At 42.4% G+C, this 21,862-nt stretch overlaps 1 protein-coding gene across 4 annotated transcripts in view; it reads left to right on the top strand.

The window, feature by feature from the left end:
- LOC120031751 (protein phosphatase 1 regulatory subunit 12A-like) overlaps nucleotides 1-21,618 on the top strand; it is a 72,098-nt gene extending 50,480 nt beyond the window's left edge. For all 4 annotated transcript variants that reach the window (XM_038977546.1, XM_038977545.1, XM_038977544.1 and 1 more), the window contains 10 exons: nucleotides 441-614; nucleotides 812-1,004; nucleotides 5,411-5,535; nucleotides 5,970-6,035; nucleotides 10,670-10,686; nucleotides 10,984-11,098; nucleotides 11,227-11,331; nucleotides 11,464-11,511; nucleotides 16,543-16,593; nucleotides 19,860-21,618. In XM_038977546.1, coding sequence (XP_038833474.1) covers nucleotides 441-614; nucleotides 812-1,004; nucleotides 5,411-5,535; nucleotides 5,970-6,035; nucleotides 10,670-10,686; nucleotides 10,984-11,098; nucleotides 11,227-11,331; nucleotides 11,464-11,511; nucleotides 16,543-16,593; nucleotides 19,860-19,946 — 981 coding nt within the window. In that variant the 3' untranslated portion in view covers nucleotides 19,947-21,618. The remainder of the gene's footprint in view (nucleotides 1-440; nucleotides 615-811; nucleotides 1,005-5,410; nucleotides 5,536-5,969; nucleotides 6,036-10,669; nucleotides 10,687-10,983; nucleotides 11,099-11,226; nucleotides 11,332-11,463; nucleotides 11,512-16,542; nucleotides 16,594-19,859) is intronic.
- The last annotated feature ends 244 nt before the right edge of the window (nucleotides 21,619-21,862 follow it).

Here is a 21,862-nt window from a genome sequence, read left to right as displayed (position 1 = left end):
TGTGGCTTGGGGTAATGTAGCTGAACTGATTGTTGTTAAAAATCCCAAAAAAGTTGCCCGTTTTTATTGTAGAAACATAAACTTTGTGTAAATTGGCAAACATTCCTAAGCGTATCGAGTTTTAATGAGATTGTTTACAAGCCGTAGGAAACTGGGCTGGTCCTTCTCCACGCTGTCACTAATACTATCTGAAATAACTAAATATGGTTCAGCTTAAAATGCCCTGTTAAATTGCCCACTTTTTATAACCAAAATAATGTTCACAGTGCAATAAGTGAATGCCTGAAATTAGTTGTACATTTTCCTCTTCCAAAATGCAGATTAATGCCATTTTGTAGTTTTTCCCCTCCACGAGGAAATGTAATTGACCAAATAAAAAAACATTGCTGCTGCAACCCTTTTCGTCACAGTTTCACTAAATTCTCTCAATTTCCTCTCAGGGTGTGACTCTGACTGACCTCCAAGAGGCAGAGAAGACCATCGGCAGGAGCCGCCCCATACGGACCCGGGACGAAGAGAAGGAGAAACAAGACAAGGAGAAGCAGGAGGAGAAGAAGGAGACTGGTGAAACCAAGGAGGACGACTACCGGTCGAGGTACCGCAGCTTCGAAGAGGTATGTGATGGCTTCCTCCTTAATTTACAATGCTCTATTATCCATCTGGAAATACAACACATGAGTTTACTGTTGATGTGTAAACTGACAATCACTTTTGAGATTTTTTTTTGTTGTTGCAGTTTTCCTCAAGCCCAGGTTGTTTGATCTGAAGACGGTAACCATTCCGGACTTCCTGTTCTTTCTCCTCTCTCCAGACTTACCAGCGCTACCGTCCCTCCACCACCTCGGCCACCACCCTGAGCACGGCCTCCACCACTTCCTCCAGCTCCCTCAACAGGCCCAACAGTCTGACCGGCATCACCACCTCCTCCAGCTCCCTCAACAGGCCCAACAGCCTGACCGGCATCACCTCCTCTTACAGCCGCTCCTCCAGGGACACTGAGAAAGGTCAGCCATGAGAGCAGAGCTACGGGTTCAGTTCTCTAAATACTATGGATTGTATTAAACCTCATAAACTCACGAAAAAGAAAGGTCCTCTTACTGTCAACAGCGTTTTATTTTCAGCAAACTTAACATGTAAATATTTGTATGAACATAAGAAGATCCAACAACAGACATAAACTGAACAAGTTCCACAGACATGTGACTAACAGAAATGGAATGTGTCCCTAAACAAAGGTGGGTCAAAATCAAAAGTATCAGTCAGTATCTGGTGTGGCCACCAGCTGCATTAAGTACTGCAGTGCATCTCCTCCTCATGAACTGCACCAGATTTGCCAGTTCTTGCTTTGAGATGTTACCCCACTCTTCCACCAAGGCACCTGCAAGTTCCCGGACATTTCTGGGGGGATGGCCCCAGCCGTCACCCTCCGATCCAACAGGTCCCAGACGTGCACAATGGGATTGAGATCCGGGCTCTTCGCTGGCCATGGCAGAACACTGACATTCCTGTCTTGCAGGAAATCACGCACAGAACAAGCAGTATGGCTGGTGGCATTGTCATGCTGGAGGATCATGTCAGGATGAGCCTGCAGGAAGGGTACCACATGAGGGAGGAGGATGTCTTCCCTGTAACGCACAGCGTTTAGATTGCCTGCAATGACAACAATCAGTCCGATGATGCTGTAACACACCGCCCCAGACCATGACGGACCCTCCACCTCCAAATCGATCCCGCTCCAGAGTACAGGCCTCAGTGTAACTCTCATTCCTTCGACGATAAACGCGAATCCGACCATCACCCCTGGCGAGACAAAACTGCGACTCGTCAGTGAAGAGCACTTTTTGCCAGTACTGTCTGGTCCAGCGATGGTGGCTTTGTGCCCATAGGTGACGTTGTTGCCGGTGATGTCTGGTGAGGACCTGCCTTACAACAGGCCAACAAGCCCTCAGTCCAGCCTCTCTTAGCCTATTGCGGACAGTCTGAGAACTGATGGAGGGATTGTACATTCCTGGTGTAACTCGGGCAGTTGTTGTTGCCATCCTGTACTTGTCCCGCAGGTGTGATGTTCGGATGTACTGATCCTGTGCAGGTGTTGGTACACGTGGTCTGCCACTGCGAGGACGATCAGCTGTCCGTCCTGTCTCCCTGTAGTGCTGTCTTAGGCGTCTCACAGTACAGACATGGCAATTTATTGCCCTGGCCACATCTGCAGTCCTCATACCTCCTTGCAGCATGCCTAAGGCACGTTTACGCAGATGAGCAAGGACCCTGGTCATCTTTCTTTTGGTGTTTTTCAGAGTCAGAAGAAAGGCCTCTTTAGTGTCCTTAGTTTTCATAACTGTGACCTTAATTGCCTACCGTCTGTAAACTGTTAGTGTCTTAAGGACCGTTCCACAGGTGCATGTTAATTGTTTATGGTTCATTGAACAAGCATGGGAAACAGTGTTTAAACCCTTTACATTGAAGATCTGTGAAGTTATTTGGATATTTATGAATTATCTTTGAAAAACAGGGTCCTGAAAAAGGGACGTTTCTTTTTTTGCTGAGTTTGTGCTGCCATTTGATGTGTCAGTATGATTAATCAATGTACTCACATACCAAACTGTAAGCATTCCGGACACACTTTCAGCAGTACATTGATTGACTGAGTAGACGCACATGTACGCACAAATATTATACTGAGATACTCCTGCTTTCAACAGCAGACCTATTCGTTGAAAAATAGAAGCTTGAGTTCTACTGATGTAGAATGTATTCCCATATTGAGGTGTGGCTGGAGTATGTAACATAATTAGATATACAGTGCCTTCAGAAACTTATTCTACATTTTGTTACAGCCTAAATTCAAAATGGATTAAATAGATTCTCACCCATCTACACACAATATCCCATAATGATAGTGGAAACATGTTTTTAGAAAACATGTGTGAAGATGAAATACAGATCTAATTTATACTGAACAAAAATATAAACGCAACAATTACAATGATTTTACTGAGTTACAGTTCATATAAGGAAATCAGTCAAATGAAATAAATTCGTTAGGCCCTAATCAATGGATTTCACATGGCTGCGCCGTGGCCCAGTCATGTGAAATCCAGCCAATCAGAATGAGTTTTCCCCACAAAAAGGCTTTATTATAGACAAAAATACACCTGTTTAATCAGCTATCCAGGTGGCTGGTCTCAGATGATCCCGCAGGTGAAGAAGCCGGATGTGGAGGTTCTGGGCTGGCGTGGTTACACGTGGTCTGCGCTTGTGAGGCCGGTTGGACATACTGCCAAATTCTCTAAAATGGAGGTGGCTTATGGTAGAGAAATTAAAATGCATTTCACTGGCAACAGCTCTGCTGGAATTTCCTGCAGTCAGCATGCCAATTGCACACTCCTTCAAAACTTAAGAAATCTGTGGCATTGTGTTTCGTGACAAAACACATTTGTCTTTTGTCCCTAGCACAAGGTTCACCTGTGTAATTATCATGCTGTTTAATCAGCTTCTTGATATGCCACACCTGTCAGTTGGTTGGATTATCTTGAGAAATGTTCACTAACAGAGATGTTAGTGCACAAATTTGTTACCGTTTTAGAGAAATCAGCTTTTTGTACATATGGACATTTCTGTGATCTTTTATTTCAGGTCATGAAACATGGGACCAACACATTACATGTTGCATTTATATTTCTGTTCAGTGTGCATTTATAAGCGTTCACACCCCTTTGCTATGACACTCCAAATTGTGCTCAGGTGCATCCAATTTCCTTTGATCATCCTTGATGTCACTACAACTTGGAGTCCACCTGTGGCCAATTCAATTGTTTGGACATTATTTTGTAGAAAGAAAAACAAGTTTATATAAGGTCCCACAGTCCATGTCGAAGCAGAAACTATACCTTGAAGACCAAGGAACTGTCCATAGTGCTCCAAGATAATTGTGATGAGGCATATATCTGGGGAAGGTTATAAAACTATTTCTAGAGTTTTGAAAGTTTCCAAGAGCACAGTGGTCTCCATTGGGAAATTTAAAAAGAAAATATGGAGCTCTGCCTAGAGCTGGCCGGCCGACCAAACTGAGCAACCAGGCAAGAAGGATCTTGGTCAGGTAGGTGACCACGAAGCCAATGACCACTGACAGAACTACATAGTTCCTTGGCTGAGATGTTAGAACCTGACAGAAGGACAATAGTCTCTACAGCACTTTACCAATCTGGGCTTTATGGGAGTTGCCAGACTGAAGCCACTCCTGAGAAAAAGGCACATGGCAGCATGCCTGGAGTTTGCAAAAATGCACGTGAAAAACTTAAGCGCATAAGGCAAAAGATTCTGTGGTCTGAGACAAATGTAACTCTTTGGCCTGAATGCAAAGCGCTATGTCTAGAGAATCAGGCACAGCTCATCACCCGTAGAACACCATCCCTACTGTGAAGCGTGGTAGCAGCAGCATGCTACTGGGATGCTTTTCAGCAGCATGGACTGGGAGACTAAGGATAGAGGGAACAATGAATGGAGACATACAAGCAAATTCGACGAGAACCTGCTTCAGAGTGCAAACGGCCTTAGACTGGGAGAAAATCCTAAAATCCAGAGGTGCAAAGCTGATACAGGCACCGAAGACTACTCAAAGCCAAAGGTGCTACTGCAAAGAATTGAGTCGGGTGTGAATACTTATGTAAATTAGGTTTCTGTATTACATTTTCAATAAATCTAAAAACATTTTCACTTTGTCATTATGGGATATTTTGTGTAGATGGGTGAAAAAATGATCAATTGAATATATTTTGAGTTCGGGCTGTGGAATAAGTCAAGGGGTATGAATACTTTCTGAAGGCACTATCTTAATAGCCACCTGAGCACAGAACGGTTAACCTGAATTCCACCCAGGGAGGGAGAGGATTGGGTTGCCTAAAAATGAAATGCCATAAATGAAACATGACCCTGCCAAGCCGCACTGCTTCTTGACTCACTGCTCGCTTAACCTGGAAGCCAGCCGCACCAATCTGTCGGAGGAAACACTGTCCAACTGACCACTGAAGTCAGCTTGCAGGCGCATGGCCGAGGAAATCCCAGCCAGCCAATTGTGCAACGCCCCATGGGTCTCCTGGCCCGGCTGTGTGACAGCCTGGGATCAAACCCGGGTCTGTAGTAGCACCTCAGTACTGCGATGCTGTGCCTTAGACCGATGCACCACTCGGGAGGCGCAAAGATTTAACTTAAGTTTTATTGAACTAAGCTTTGATGGAATGAAACTTTGATGTCGGCACATACTGGCTATAATGAACACTATTGATGAAGGACATGCTCATTTATTGGGTGATTTTGATTTGACAATGTAAACATGATACAGAATTGGAATTGACCCCAAATGTGCTAGGTCAGGTGCATGTGTCTCACTCAATCTCTCTGTGATTGACAGAATCAGACAAGAAGCAGCAGGAGAAGGAGGGAGAGGATAAGTCCCAGCCCCGCTCCATACGGGATCGCCGGCGGCCCCGTGAGAAGAGACGCTCCACCGGGGTGTCTTTCTGGACCCAAGATGGGGTTTGTGACATACACACTGACACTTTTTAATGTGGACATGCCTCAAGTGTAATGATCGGAGTTCACTTGACCCATCCATAAGGCAATAAGAATACATGTCAGTTTGAGGTAAAAAGCCATTTTATAGATTTAGCAGTACAACTACTCTCGAGGTACTACACTGAAGTGCACCTCATGAAACACCTCTGGATTTAGCTGATTGGGGCAGCATCCCCGAGCTGACAAGGTAAAAAATCTGTTGTTCTTTCCCTGAACAACGCAGTTAACCCACTGTTCCCCGGTAGGCCGTCATTGTAAATAAGAATTTGTTCTTAACTGACTTGCCTAGTTAACAAAGAAAATAAAAATGGGGAATTGCAGCCAGGCTATGGATTTATTCTGAGGATAACTGTCTCGGGGCTGTTCCTGACCTCCTGTCCCTCCTTGTATTCCAGAGTGATGACAATGACCCAGACCAGTCGGCGGACTCAGAGGAAGGCAGCATCAAGGGTGAACCTCAGGTAACCTCAGTCCACACAACCATGCAGAAATAAACCCACAATAGATGCAGGAAAGAGGTCATTGGAACGCAGGATGCAGTGACGCCCTCATTGGCGCAAATTCAACAAATCTGATCAAACTAAGTAGATATTCTGTATTTTATGTATTCATTTGAAACGGGCTCACAAGGTGGTTACTAAAGTCTGATTTGGATATATTTGGCTATTTTCGCTGCATAACTTTTAGAAGTTGTCCCGTTTCACTTTTTGAAGAAGTGACTGCTAAATGCTAACTCACGTTTTGTATGAGATGGTTGCATAGCTAGCATTCAGAAATTGGTTACGGGAAGTCAGTAGTTTTTAACTGAAAGGCATGTCTACATTAGTGTCAGTATGTGTATGTCATGAACCCCATTGATTGATGCCGATGACATGGACTTATATTTTGGGGTTGACATCCTTACTAGTATTATGCACAGATTTATACCTCAACATATTGTGAAATATACATAATAAACAATATCCTAAATATAGGCTGTTTTTGCTGGGGGGCAATGAGGATATTCCAGATCTTTCCACCTTGTTTCCATGGCATTGTTTTGGTTGAGTTCCATTGACCTCTTTATCGCAACTGTGGTCCAACCTCCAGGCTGAGACCCAAACTAAAGGATGATTTCACTTTAACCAACTAAACTTTGATGGAATGTAACTTTGATGTTGGCACATACTGACTAATGAACACTATTGAGGAAAGACATGCTCATGTATTGGGTGACTGATAGTTTTGATTAAACACTTCCTTTTTATTGACTGGCCAGTTTATTTCACCCCAATCAACCACCCCAATCAACTTTTTTGCTCTCTTTTGTCTATAGTCACGGCCAAGCAAGTGCCTCTGATTTTCCTTAATTTGGCTTATTTTGGCCAGCTTTGGTACTGTAAAGACTCCCTCTTTCTGATGACTTTGGATTTAATGGTTCCTCCTTTCCTGTGATTGTCCTGTCACTAAGGTGACCTCAAATGCAAAGCACTGCACCATAGTAAGTTCCAAAACAAGCCACCACACAAAGGAAATTTGTCTTGTTTATGTCAAAGGTTGAACGTACAGGCAGTTTTCACTATTAGGAAAACTATTCTGCGAATGGAGGAGAAAATATTCTGGACTAGTTACTTTTTTAGGCAGTTATGGTAAATTACTTTTTTAAAGATTAAATTTTTTCACATGCAGTGAAAAATCAGACATTCTGCCATCAGCCAGGACTTATTTTTAGTGGACATGATGACATCACCCTGTAATAATAGCTAACGAACCCCCACAGAGTTCCTTTGTAGCTTTGGGAGGGGGAGGTTGGTGTGACTAACAAAAAATGGGTTGGGCCTCTATGTAAGGAGAGCAGCATTTTATTTATCTACAAAGGACTCATGCAGAAACTTCCTATGTCTACTGTATCATCATTGACTCAATTTATAATTGCAAATCGCCAAGCCCAGTCTCAGGCTTGGATGCTACTGGAGGCCCTTTCGGTCTCCACAGAGTTGGGTAAAGCTGCTTTTTTGTTCCACATAAAAGTTGCAAAAAAACCAACTTACAGAGCTCTCTGAAATGAGATATTCTCATCCTCCTTGGTCAGTTTAGAGTAATGATAAGTGACCTCTAGATCTGTTTTAATACTTTTTTGTATATTTTATCTGATGTATTTATGCAGAGTTCATCTGTAAGAGACCTTAGTCTCATTATGACATGTCAAAATAAAGGTTCAATAATATGCTCTCCCTGGCTAAGTCTTCCTGGTTTTGGAAGGGGTGTGTCCTGTACAGTACAGCGTAGCAGACAGTGATGTGGCCAGGCGCTTGGCTGCAGATGATGCACACAGTGGGAGGAGGAGGGCAGCTGGACGGAGCAACCAGCCAGAAAGCCAGCATATCTCTTTGTTGTTGGAGGCTGCACAATGGGGCGTGGCCTGAACGGAACACCAAATAGGAAATGGTCTATTATCTCTGCATGGATAGGAAAGCATTCAGGAAGAGCTGCTCTCTCCTGGCAGTTGATTAGGGTTTCTCCCTGGGATTGGAATTGCCAGGGACCTCACGATACGATGTCACGATACTTAGAGGCCGATACGATATGTATAGCGACTCTCCCGACTCTGTGTATTGCGATTTGATGTTTCAAACTATATTGTTCACTATATGTCTGGTACAGAGCGATGAGAGCGCATGGAAATAAAAGGGCTGAGTACATGTTGGCTCACCGTTTAAGAAGATGGAGAAAAAGCTATAGGATGAACAATACACGAGTTTTGGTGCAGGTACAGTCAACTAACGTTACCTGGCAATTAGGGTGGAATATTTTCCTGGTATTTTACAAATGTTCCATCCTGAGAATAAATCACTTTTCTCCCATGTAACCCGGTGTTTCCCCGTCAAAACCGGAAGTGTCATTCAAAGCATATAAATAGGCCTATGTCTGGTTATGATTAGAGCTTTGATTTGAAAATTCAAGCCTGATGCAACCTGAGCCTGATTAAATACATATTATGAGCCCTACATTAAAGACAGGCCAAATGATTGGGACGTTATCCAATACATAGGCTACTGCACATTACGCACGACAGGAACGCATAAAAGCACATAGATGTAGCTATGCTATGGGTAAATAAATGGCACTAATCTTGTGGCCAGGCGCAAGTGGCACTAATCTTTTTGTGTGAACTGTATTACTGTATTATATGGACTGGAATTACGCACCTTGTTCAAACCATGATAAAGCAGGGAGAGAACATACAATTCTGGTGCAGCACATGTGGCCTACAAAGTTACAAGTATAGGCTAGTGAATTTGATTTACCTTTTTTGTAATTACTCTGGTATTAGCCTACCTAGTTCTCTCTAGTGTTGCTTCATTCCTTCCTCGCTTTCAACAGTTAAATGAAATAAGTTGTCCTTAACGTCATAATTCTAATGACATGCTTGAATAATATAGGACTAGAATTAGATGTAGGTGTTCACTTCTCCATGAGGTTTGAATGGTTAATGGGTCTGAATAAATTACTTCTATAGTCTAGCACATTCGCTCTTTCAAACTACCCATGAGTTCTATTGGCTGCTGTATTTAACATTCAGCGAACAAGAGTCTTGTATCCCTCTTTGAATAGTCTATTGTTATAAGAAATGCAAGAACAACAAAAATGTGCAGCAAGGTATTCTAGTCTAGCTTTTCCTGCATGGGACTCCAAGAGCTAAGGAGACTTTGATTAAAAAAGAATAATACAGAGGCCAGCAAGTGGAGCACAGGTTTGCGTATTGCGCAAGAGACCGTCTAAAAGTTAGACGCTTACTATGCATAACCCATCATTCATTACCAAAATATAAGGCTAATGCTGCATTGAATTTATTACTTGAAAGAGGTAGGCTAGGATATATAGTTAGATATCTCGATCTCTCATCAATCTTGGATGCAATTTGAATAGAATTGATGGAGAGCGAGAGCGCCCGCTCGTGCATTGATGTAAAGCAACAAACGATATAGGAGTTTTAAAACGCTGCAATACAAAATGTAATCTTTACAATTGAAAAAATAAGGTGACCCCTGAAAGCCAGATGGAGATGTGTAAATTAGACATGCATTCAGTACAACTCAATATACAAGTATCTATTATAATATTGCGATATGAAACTAGTTTCACCCCTCCAGTTCTGCCCACTTGATTTTAGGTGGTAAACACAGCTGGCCTTTGGTGGTGGTGAAAGTCATGGATAACTGAAGTTAATGGAAGAATATCTCTGCATTTATCAATTACTTGCAGTGTGAAGTGAAGCGCAGTTTTTTTCCTAACGACTTGAGGTAGATTTGAATTTGTCAAGATCTGCAAAATATATCACAACATGAGAGGTAGGTTTAAACATGCTTTGGTGTTTTTGTTAAGCAGTGTATTTTTCTTTTCTGTAATTCAACCAGTTGTACATGTCAGTTTTCTTCCCCCTCACCATTTTAATCTCTGTAGCTAAGGTCTTAAAGATGTGCAGACACACAAGTGCTTTTCCTGGCATTCGGGCTCCTTCAGCTTCAGGAAGCCAACAGCAATTTGAACACTGCTGTAGGCTTGGCCCTCTGACCCCCATCCCGCCTGCTCTAAGGCACTCTGCTGGAGCGGCGGGAGCTAGGAGACGCTGGGGTTCAGGGGCTGCTCCTTAAGGCACTGGCAGGCTTGGCAGCCATTCAGGAATGTCTGTTGCAGTGCAGAGTGGTCAGGTGCTATGAGAAGGGAGAGAGGCTCGGAGCTGAGGGGGTAGACACTGATTGGTCCAACATCTAGCCTTGTCAACTCTTTGCAAGTCAAGGAGGCAGACCTTTGTGAAGCCAAGGAAATGACTAACCTATCAGTACATTTAATTTAGTATTTACAAAAAGAATGAACAAAAGAATTTGCTAGGAGAATAGAATGCCACCTTAAACATCCTGTTTTCAGTGTGATGCGCCAAACATTCCCCAGCAGAACAACCGAAACCCTCAAATGCACTCTAATTGATCTACATTCCAGGCACTACGCTTGTCTAGACAACAGGAAAACTGCACTGCTCTGAATCTGTCATGTGGATTTGCTTGTTTTAACATCGGGTAAAGACATTAAATCACTTCTGTTTTTCTTTTCACAGAGCGACCGACTGTCCAGGTACGTGCCAAATTCAGTTTATTATTCAGGTCTTTCCAAATGGCACCCTATTCCCTATATAGTGCACTACTTTTGACAAGGGCACATAGGTCAAAAGTAGTGCACTGAGCCCTATCTAGAGAATAGGGTGCCATTTGGGAATGCATCCTTCCTGTCTACTACTTGGCCTTCACTTGGGGGGCTTGTGCCACTTTAGACCAAATAAACCGTTGACAACCTGTTATATGGCAGTATAAATATTAGACATGGTCGATAAGATACTGTAGAGCTAAGTATCAATGTTTTTATTCTCTTCAGGAATGAGAGCAGCACTTCCTCTTCTGACCGCTATGACCACTTGGGTAGCCGTGGCGAGGGTCGCAGGTCATTCTCAAGCAGGCTGGACCGAGACGATAGCACTGACTACAAGAAGGTACTGGAGCTCCCACACTCACCTTCTTCTACCTTAGTTAAAATCACACCATACTCAATAACACCACCATAGAAATAGTAATTCTTCCCTGTGAAGTTAGACTTTTTTCTGACCGTTTTTCCTCTCAGCTTTATGAGCAGATCCTAGCTGAGAATGAGAAGCTGAAGGCCCAGTTACGTGACACAGACCTGCAGCTGAATGACTTGAAGCTTCAGCTGGAGAAAGCCACACAGGTGAGGCACTGTGGCCAGGCTGCGCTGTACAGTTGGGAAATTAGCATGTATCATGTAGTATTAGGATCACTCATTGTGAATAAATAGGACTTCCTCGCTAACTTTGGGTTATTTACGTTGCTTGTGTTACAGAGGCAGGAGCGCTTTGCTGACCGGTCGCAGCTTGAGATGGAGAAAAGGGTAATGATTATTAAGTGTTTTATGGTTTTTAACTTACTGAATCATTTTGCCCAACAAATGAATGAACTCTCAAAAATTAGTTCTATGTATGAAAGGCACTTACAAATACAATTATTGTTATTGGCTTGAACTGAATTGGTAATAGTAGTGGTTAACAGCGTGGTAATCAATGCCAACTGGTTTATGTCTGAAGGTTACAAGCAGGCCCCAATTTCAGCTGGGTGGTATGGTCTTATAAACCTGACTACTTTCTCCGGTCTACTGCCTCTCCTGCTGACTGGCTCACCATGCCCGTATAGTTGGCTGGGGGCGTGCCACCCCACCCAAGCACGAGCTACCTACCTTCTCTCACGTGTTTTTGAACATTTTTAGCCAGTGTGTGTGTGGTCACTTCTCCAGGGTTGTTCTTTTTGCATAGTGTGTGATAGCGAGTATACGTGATGAATTGTTTCAATGGAAATGTTATCTTCTGCATGTGCTTTTTGCCATTTTCTTGGCAAGTGTTCACTCACATCACCTTAACGGCTGACACAAACATATGGGGTCAACTTCACGCCATATGTATTGATTTCAAAATAAAATAAATTGTGAACATGAAAAATAAAATTGAATGTAAACATTGTATTTTCAAGGACGGGTGAAATAATGGATGTTGAAATCAAAAACCAAACAATTGAAAATTCTATACAAAAATAAGACATCAAAAGCAAAACCCCAAAACTTGTTAGCAAATAATTTTAAAGCTGGAGCAAAACTCACAAATGATAAAAAAAGATTTGAAAACAAATGCAAAAATATTTTTCCGTGAAACTTTCCCAGCAACCAATCCTATTGAAATAGATTTTGCCTACGCTCTTGCCTGCATGTACAACCTTTTTTGTTACGCTACTCGTATCTTTGCTTTCCCTGCCAGTCTTTTCGATTGCGAGTTTTGGCATTATTTTTCCGTGAAGGGCGGTGTTTAGAGGGAGGCGTATTGGTCCGCTAGTTTTGGAGTGACGGTTCGTCCCAATCAATGAACATGATAGACAGGCTTTTTTTCTATTGCCTCCTTAAGTAGACGGTCTGACGTCACCTCGTTTTAGCTAACTTACTTCAAACTGTCGGTCACGGGTCAATAATGTACAGATATTAGAAGCATGTCTATCTAATACATTTAATGACAAACCGTCTTACTACTTAGATAAACATATGAATTACCTGTCGCACAACGTTCGGCGCAGGTGTTGGTAACTGGTTCGCCATACACCTGCGCTGAACGTTGTGCAACAAGTAATTCATATGTTTACCTAAGTAGGTAGATGGTTTGTTTGTCATAGTCTCGCTTTTAAATGATTTGCTTACACGTTTTGAGTTTTCTTTTGATGTCTTGTTGGGTTTTTGATTTCAACATCCATTATTTCAACCGTCCTCAAGTATGTTTACATTCTCAACTTTATTTTTCAAGTTCATGATTTATTATATTTTACACATGGCGTGAAATTGACCCCATAGAAATAGCACCTTAACGACTGACCCAAACATCTCCTTAACGACAACGGGCACATGCAGTTCGCATGGTGGCCAAGAAAAAAAAGTTTATCCTGAACTCCCAACATATTCCATGAGTGATTTACTCATACCCTATTCTATTGCTTTAGTCTGCTTAAAGTCCATGTTGTCACCAGATTTTAGATGGCCTTCCACTGGCATTCCTTAGTCAGCATACCTCCAGACCTTCACAGCTTGGGTCTGCCTTTGTAAACGAAGCCAACTGCTTTTACTTTAGCTGCATTGTGCCTGCCAGTATAGCTGACCATTACCCATGTGTCATTTCATTAACTTGTCATGTTTAGATAACCACATCAGGAGAAGATGGGACATGCAGCACTAAACATGTTAGGTCTTTTAGATTAGCCTGTCTAGCCCAGGCGTTCCGCTAGCGGAACTCCTCCCACATTCCACTGAAAAGGCAGAGCGCGAAATTCAAAAAATATTTTTTAGAAATATTTAACTTTCACACATTAACAAGTACAATACAGCAAATGAAAGATACACATCTTGTGAATCCAGTCAACATGTCCGATTTTTAAAATGTTTTACAGCGAAAACAGCACGTATATTTATGTTAGCTCACCACCAAATACAAAGAAGGACAGACATTTTTCACAGCACAGGTAGCATGCACAAAGCCAACCTAACTAACCAAGAACCAACCAAACTAACCAAGAAACAACTTCATCAGATGACAGTCTTATAACATGTTACACAATAAATCTATGTTTTGTTCGAAAAATGTGCATATTTGAGGTATAAATCAGTTTTACATTGCAGCTACCATCAGAGCTACCGTCAAAAATAGCACCGAAGCAGCCAGAGCAATTATAGAGACCAACGTGTATTACCTAATTACTCATCATAAAACATTTCTTAAAAATACACAGCGTACAGCAATTGAAAGACACAGATCTTGTGAATCCAGACAATATTTCAGATGTTCTAAGTGTTTTACAGCGAAAACACAATATAGCGTTATATTAGCTTAGCACAATAGCAAACATCACAATCGCTCACAATAGCATTGATTCAAGCCAAACATAGCCATTACGTATAAACCACCAAAAGATATTAATTTTTTCACTAACCTTCTCAGAATTCTTCAGATGACAGTCCTATAACATCATATTACACAATGCATATAGAGTTTGTTCGAAAATGTGCATATTTAGCGGCACAAATCGTGTTATACAATGAGAAAAGTAGCAAAGCTGCCAGGAAAATGGCAGGAGAAATCTTTGAAGAGGCGCCTAATCTAATCAGTAACTATTCCAAAACTTGACTAAAAAATACAGGTTGGACAGCAATTGAAAGACAAATTAGTTCTTAATGCAATCGCTGAATTACATTTTTAAAATTATCGTTACTGCGCAATACAGGCTGCGATAACGCAATGCTATACTGCAAGAAATGGCGTCTCATGCATTTTACTTTTAACAACAGAACAATTAATTAAAAGCATAAAGACTGCTTACTATTAGCTGAGCTTCAATCAGAATCTTGGGCAAGGTGTCCTTTCTTCAAAACAATCGTCTTTTGGCTGAAAGATGTCCTCTTGTCCAGTCGAATTAGCCGCTAAACGTTAGCCACCCACTGGAGAGGTGCCCAACAAATGGAAGCGCATGGCATTGAAATCCCAGAAAATCGCAATAAACTGCTATAAGTCGGTTTAAATTAACTACCTTATGATGTCTTTAACACCTATAACGAATAAAAACATGACCGGAGATATAGAAATACTAAAACGAAAGCGTTTGCAGGGTGCCATTCTGATGTCTTCATGCGTCAAGCGCACTGTTGAAAAGAACGGTACTTCCTGTTCCACGGTCTAATATAAGGTCCCAGATTGCGCAATCGACTCCATTCAAAGTCTCACCGCTTACTGACATCTAGAGGAAGGCGTATGCAGTGCATGTACCCTCATAGCTTGCATGGGGACTTATAAACTGATCTCAGAACAGGGACTTGGATTTCTGAAATCTCACTCCCTGACAGGAAAAGTGCTGCAGAAGGAGTTCTGTTTCACTCAGAGAAATAATTCAAACGGTTTTAGAAACTAGAGTGTTTTCTATCCAATAGTAATAATAATATGCATATTGTACGAGCAAGAATTGAGTATGAGGCCGTTTAAATTGTGAACGATTTTCCCCCAAAGTGTAAATAGCGCCCCCTATCATCAACAGGTTAGTCTCCATGGTTCTGGCTTTGACATGCTTCACAGTCATGCGTGTGTACCTCACCCACTCTCCTCTCGCCTATCTCTTCATGTTGCTCCTCAACCTGCATCTGTTATCTGACGTTCACACCTCTCCACCGTCACGTCACTGGATATAACTCCAGCTAGGTTTTACTATCATAGTGTCAATTTAGATTTAGTCTTTGTTTTAGTCTTAAAATACCTTTTAGGCTTAGTCACATTTTAACCACATGGTGCTTTTAAAAAAATTAAATATGTAGGCATTGATTATTGTGGCAGATTGTAACTAATGCCAGCCATAATTAACCATATAGGCTATAAAGCCTTGGTTACAGGTTAAATAATTTACAACTGATTTTCTCCCCATCATAAGTGGTTTCTTGAAAAGGGGAGAATTTGAGCTTTCCAGAAATGTCAGAAGTTTTACCGTACTCCTAAAATTCACCAAATGGCATTAGTTTCTCCCACAGGAAAAAAGCGACCACTTGTGTTTGAGCACCGTGGCGCGTCAGCAGCAACACAGATGAATAATAGGGAAAAGGGGAAAATAGAGGTTCTGATGTGATCAAAGCAAAAATAGCCAACATGAAATTGAGTGAACATTACTGTTTCTAGTTGAGTTTAGTTGCAAGTCAAGTGTCCTGGCACTTGGCTTCGCATCAGGTCAAATGATTGACGAGTGATTGAAGTGACCTGGGTAGCTGAGTGGGAGGAGAGCTGGGTAGATCAGCTCAATCAGACTGTGCAACTGAAAGATGTCAATTCTACAAACAAAAAAGTCCAATCCTCAGCATGTATGCATGCAGAATATTTAATGCAGTCCTCTCTTTGGCAGAATTCATGTCTTTCATGTTCCGCGGTCTGCAGCTGATTAAGCTGATCTGCCCAGCTCTCCCACACAGCTCCAGGTGGTCACTTCAGTCACTCGTTGACCTTTTGAATTGATGCGAAGCCAGTTGACAATTGACTGCCGAATGTTGCGGCATTAGCGCCGTGGTCCGCATGCCATGTCAAATTAAATGTACATTAGTCACGTAGAAGTCTCGTCACATTTATGTTGACTAAAATGACAAGTAAATTGTAATAGTTATCGTTTTTTCCCCCAGGGAATCTCGTCTCGTTTTAGTCAGAAAAAATAGGGTGTAACAGCCGAGCTGTGGAGCCGAGGTGTGAGGTAACATAACTGAAGCAGTTTGTGGGAGCCTGTATGCGGTGGTTGTCTTGCGTGTTTTCTTTCTATGCTCGTCTCCCTCTTCTTTAAACCCGGGGTTAACATCTGTTTGTCTCCCTCCCTGCAGGAAAGAAGAGCTCTAGAAAGGAAGATCTCTGATATGGAGGAGGAACTCAAGGTACTGTCTCATGTGTTGGCTGTATGGCCCTATTTGTGTGTAGGGCACCAGAAGGTTGTGAGTGACATAATTGCATATTGCCCCTTTTAAGATCAGGAACAGCAGTCAATATTCTGTTAAACATACTGTATACTTTAGCTGGACCACTACTGTACTAGATTAGTATGCCTTGCTGAACAGTTACTATACAGGTTAGCGTTTTTGCACAAAGACTGCTATTTTTCTCTCTGCCACAGGCCCAATGTGAGGAGGGCTGGAGGCAATTCAATGTCCCATTTTGATAAACTCTGTTGCTGTGAATTATAGCATAGTAGTTATATAACCTAACAATCCTAACCAACAGTCAGCATAGTGCTGTTGTCAGTGTTTGATTTGAGCCCCCAGTATATCCTGTCTGTGTTGTGTATTCTGAATATGTGTGTATTCTGAATGTGTGTGTGCAGTATTTGTCACATTTTGGGATGCTCTATATAATCTATGTTGACGTAACTCATATGCCCTTCTAAATAAGGAGATGTGAGATTGGATGTTCTCAGAAACGGGGCAACAAAATCCATTATGCCAGAGTCAGCAAGTTTTCTTCCTTCTTCCCAGCACTGCCATAATGAAGTGATTATTTCTAGGTCATAGGCAGTCCAGCACTGCCATAATGAAGTGATTATTTCTAGGTCATAGGCAGTCCAGCACTGCCATAATGAAGTGATTATTTCTAGGTCATAGGCAGTCCAGCACTGCCATAATGAAGTGATTATTTCTAGGTCATAGGCAGTCCAGCACTGCCATAATGAAGTGATTATTTCTAGGTCATAGGCAGTCCAGCACTGCCATAATGAAGTGATTATTTCTAGGTCATAGGCAGTCCAGCACTGCCATAATGAAGTGATTATTTCTAGGTCATAGGCAGTCCAGCACTGCCATAATGAAGTGATTATTTCTAGGTCATAGGCAGCCCAGCGATCATATCGGTCTTCCTCTCTCTATTCTACTCTGCTACTGTAGATTGCAATCTCTCCTACATGCCAGCCTGCCTGGAAAGCACTTGTCATTCCTCCAGTTCCAAACTCTGTCCCATTTTTCCTAACAATGTCCTTTTTCTGTTTTGTCTTCTCTTTGCCCCCTCTTCTTATCCTCTCTATAATTTGTATTGCCGCCCCCCCCCCCCCCCCCCCCCCCTTGTCTTCCATTATTTCTCTCCCTTCTGGTACTCTCCCATCTCCCCCTTTTTCTCTGCCCTCTGCTGGTTTGACCCTTTCTCTCGCTCTCTCCCTCTCTCTCCCCCTCTGTGTTGTGGTTTTCCTGCAGAACCTCCCAGAGGTAAAGCAGGTTCAGGCCCTGCGTCAGGTCAAGGAGCGGCTGCAGGCAGAGAACAGGGCCCTGGCCCGCGTGGTTGTCAAGCTCTCCCAGTCAGCCTGCAGCCAGCTGCCCCCCTCCGTGGACCTGTAGCCCTGCCCAACCGCTCCTCCTCACCCCTCACCCTCCCTTCTCATGCTCCATTTGTGCTCCGACCTCACCCATAGACAGGCAGGTCCCCCGCCCAACTACAAGGTTATCTACTCCCCCCAGAGACTGACTCCCCCTACCTCCCCAGACCCCTCTGGTTTTCATATTGGGTAGTGTTTTGACTGGGCACTTTCCATTTACAGTACCTAATTATAGTTCACAGTAAAGTTAAAGGTTATTTTCAGTCAGGTAAGTATCAATTCAGGTGTTAATTTTCATATAAGCAAATATGTACTACTTTGTTAGTGCAGCACCTGAAGTATAAATATTGGACTACATGATTAGGTCTTCATGCAGTTGATTTTACTAGATAATTTGATGTACTGTAAAGGAGAGTGCACCATTTTGTTCTTTTCCCCCCAGTGTGCAGTCTTGAAGTCTTATCAAGGAGTGCCGTTGTTTCGTTCGGCTTGTTTCTGGCTTTGCATGACGTGGCTTTCTTTTTGCGTCAAATGGCGGACATTTTTTTTATGGAGGATGGACACATTTCCTTTCCCCTCAGTGTCTTTCTCCAGTCCTACCCCCATTTCAATTGACTCTTACAGATGACATCAACCCAGCTTTGAGACCGGGTCACCCCTTTACTGCAGGTTTACACTTGGTCTTATTTAATTTCCCAGTGATCTAGACAGACATATTAATTTGGCTCTTGCTCATGATTTCAATTTCCATTACATACCATAAGAAGCTCAGGTTGGTTGATTGTCATCTGTAATAAAATGCCTTATAGTTTTGCGGTGGACAGTTACGTTTTGCTCTTGATCTCCCTGGATGATCAGTTGTTCCCTATGTGAGTGCTGGAGTGTTTCAAGAGGGCCTGGGCAATCCGCCATGGTTGCTCTGCCCCAGGCAATGCTGGACTGCATGGCTTCATGAATCTGCTTAGCCCAGTATGGTTTTAGTTGATATTGAGGGAATTATACCTGTAAGTGATGATCTGTGACTGATTGTGATTAGTTATATTTTCATTTGTCAAACAAACTGGGTGGTATTTCTTAATCCACAACATTTGGGCATCACACTGATGAACATTGTGTTGATAAATCGTTAAAGCAGTAGGGTATCCCTTATTCAGATATCTAGTCAGAATGACCCCAATAATGAGTGGCATAGGGCTTTTATTAAGTCGTTTTATTGTTTCAATTCCAGACTAAACTCACAAACCGTGATCAAGATGACAGGCAGTGGTGTAGTTATGTTAGTGAATAACGTAACTACTCTCATTGTATTAAGGCAGATGTAGTAATGCAATTATTTTCTTATACCAGTTTGGAAATTTGGTTCAGGGCAGAAATGGGTATTGGGTGGGTATTGACTGCGAGATGGTGTTAGCTTTACACGTGGTAAGTCTACCTCACAAAGACATAGAAAAAAACAAACGATTGCAAAGGCATTATTTGATGCTGCAGCAGTTTGTTGCTCATGCATTTTTTGGCCCTGTATGCTTCAAATAAAGGAGCACTGTTTGTGCTGCCAGGATTTGTGCTGTGTATTTGAAGAGTATGTTTTCCTGGGCGCCAGTGGAGCCGCCTCCTGTTCTGCATGGCTATTTAGCAGAGACTTTTGACCGGAGTGTGCTTGCTCCATTCTCAGCGAAGAAAATTAATGACAAGGGGAAAAAATGGTTGACTGTGGCTTGTCAAAGATGCTGATGACACACTCTGCAATTAACAGTTTCTAGAACTGGGCTGAATGGTAAACCTCAACGTATCTCTATGGTGACATGTCTCTAAGCCCGTTTCCTTCTCTCTTTTGTTCTCTTCCAGACGCTACCAGACTTGAAAGCAGACAACCAGAGACTAAAGGATGAGAACGGAGCTCTTATTCGAGTCATTAGCAAGCTTTCCAAGTAGAACAGACCCCCCCCCCTCCCCCCTCCGCGCCCTCCTCCTGCGCCCGCCCACTCCTCCATGGCAGTGACTAATGGACTTGCAACTTTTAGGTATTAATTGCAAGAGACATCAGCATCGGGAAGACTCCTTCTCCCCTCAGCTTTTCTATCCCTCTCTCCTCTACCACCACCACAGCGTCCTCCATGTCCTCCCTCTCTCCATTAGGTTATTCTCCACTTCAACCTGTGGCTGCTCTCCAGATAGAACCACTGAGTTTACATCAGCAAAGGATAGGGTTGTGAACAGCATGTAAAAGCATTTGCGGGCGGGGAAGCCTCAACTATTTAACCAATAAGCCTTAGTTGTACATAAAACACTTGTATCGATCTCTCGGCTGTCACAGAAGAACAGTTATTTCACACCTGATTTTATTTGTGCCACAAACTCTTATTTGATCTTTTTGTTTCCATTTCCTGTTTGTTCCTCGACCTACATACAAGGGTTGTGCGATGTGTAGTTGTCCTGTGCGATGTGTAGTTGTCCTGTTCTTTCTGACCCCCTCTCCCCCTGTTTTTGGAGGCTCTGTCTCACAGCAGAAGACTTCCCAGTGGTACCTCCCGTCTTAGTGCATGCAACCCACCCCCTCCCCTGACACACACCACACAAGCACATGCGCACACACCTCTATCCACGCCACTCACACCCTTTCCATTTCTGTACCTTTGTGTGTCTCCCTCAGAGGTAAATGGAATTATCGCTTTACAGAACAGGTGGACTTGGTGGAATGTAAGCTTTCACTGTATGTGCAATATGCATTTATTTCTAATAAAAATGCTTTAATGATGAGTCCATCACTAGTAGGATTTTCACTCCTCTTCCATCTTTCCATCGCTCACCCCTTTCACTGACCCTCTCCCCCCCTCTTTTCTTTAAGGTTGTAGTGTAGTCGTTGGTTTATACTCTGTATTTCTCACTTCGTTTTAGCAGGTACTGAGTGATGCTGTATATACCTGTATGTATCGTTTGAGACCAGCACATGGCATGCATTTATGATTCCCGTCTGTTACTATTAAAAATATACAAACTCCAGAGGACAAAAAAAGTGTGTTTAACTATTTTCTTCATTTATAGTCTGAAGACATTGGATTACAATAGGGCCTCTCTCTTAAAGGGAATGGCTGGCAGTGTTCCGTGCTTTTTCTTTCCAGTTTTAAGTGTTCACGGTATTTAAGATACGAATAATATAATTGCTTCTACATTTCACACATTGTATTCAGTATCTTTGGATGAGTGCTGTTCATTTTCTTTTCAGTAGTTTTTTAAGCCGTAGTATTAGCCAAGGTGTTGTCACTAAAATATCTTAGGTATTGCTAACCCAGTCCTTTTTACAATGTCTACATGCACTGTCAATGCCATGTGAGGAGTATTTGATGTCAGCCACCATCAAATAAAGTCCCTGCATCAAACACATTTTATGCATTTCAGTGGCCTTTTTAAGGATACTGTAGCAAAGAAAACAAGTTGCTGTAGTTGGCCAACAGTCCATCTCCTCTTTTGGTTTACATTTTTTCTGTTTTTCCTTTTTAAATTTCCCATCTTGTAAAATAGGCGTGTGGCTTCATACATGTGAGCTGTGCTGTGACTACCAACCACTGAAGAGTTCATTAAAAATAAACTTGTACATTGTAAAGCCCTTGTTGCTTATTTTCTTCTTGTCATTCATTACATTGTGCACTTGAAGGTGACTTTATAGCCCTTCAGGGATGCTAACCTGTCACTTCTCTGTGAATAGTTTGTCTTGACCTCTTTCTGCAGCGATACCTCCATAGCACAGCAGAATCATGCTACCAGAATGGTTTCTTGGGTTGTCTCAGCTGTGTTATGGACGTCCCCAACTCCAACAACTGGCTAAAGCTGTGGAGGACCTTCAAAGATGT

This window comes from Salvelinus namaycush, chromosome 38 (assembly GCF_016432855.1).
Source record: "Salvelinus namaycush isolate Seneca chromosome 38, SaNama_1.0, whole genome shotgun sequence".
In the NCBI taxonomy this organism is placed as follows: Eukaryota; Metazoa; Chordata; class Actinopteri; order Salmoniformes; family Salmonidae; genus Salvelinus; species Salvelinus namaycush.
This window is presented reverse-complemented; position numbering and strand designations above follow the sequence as displayed.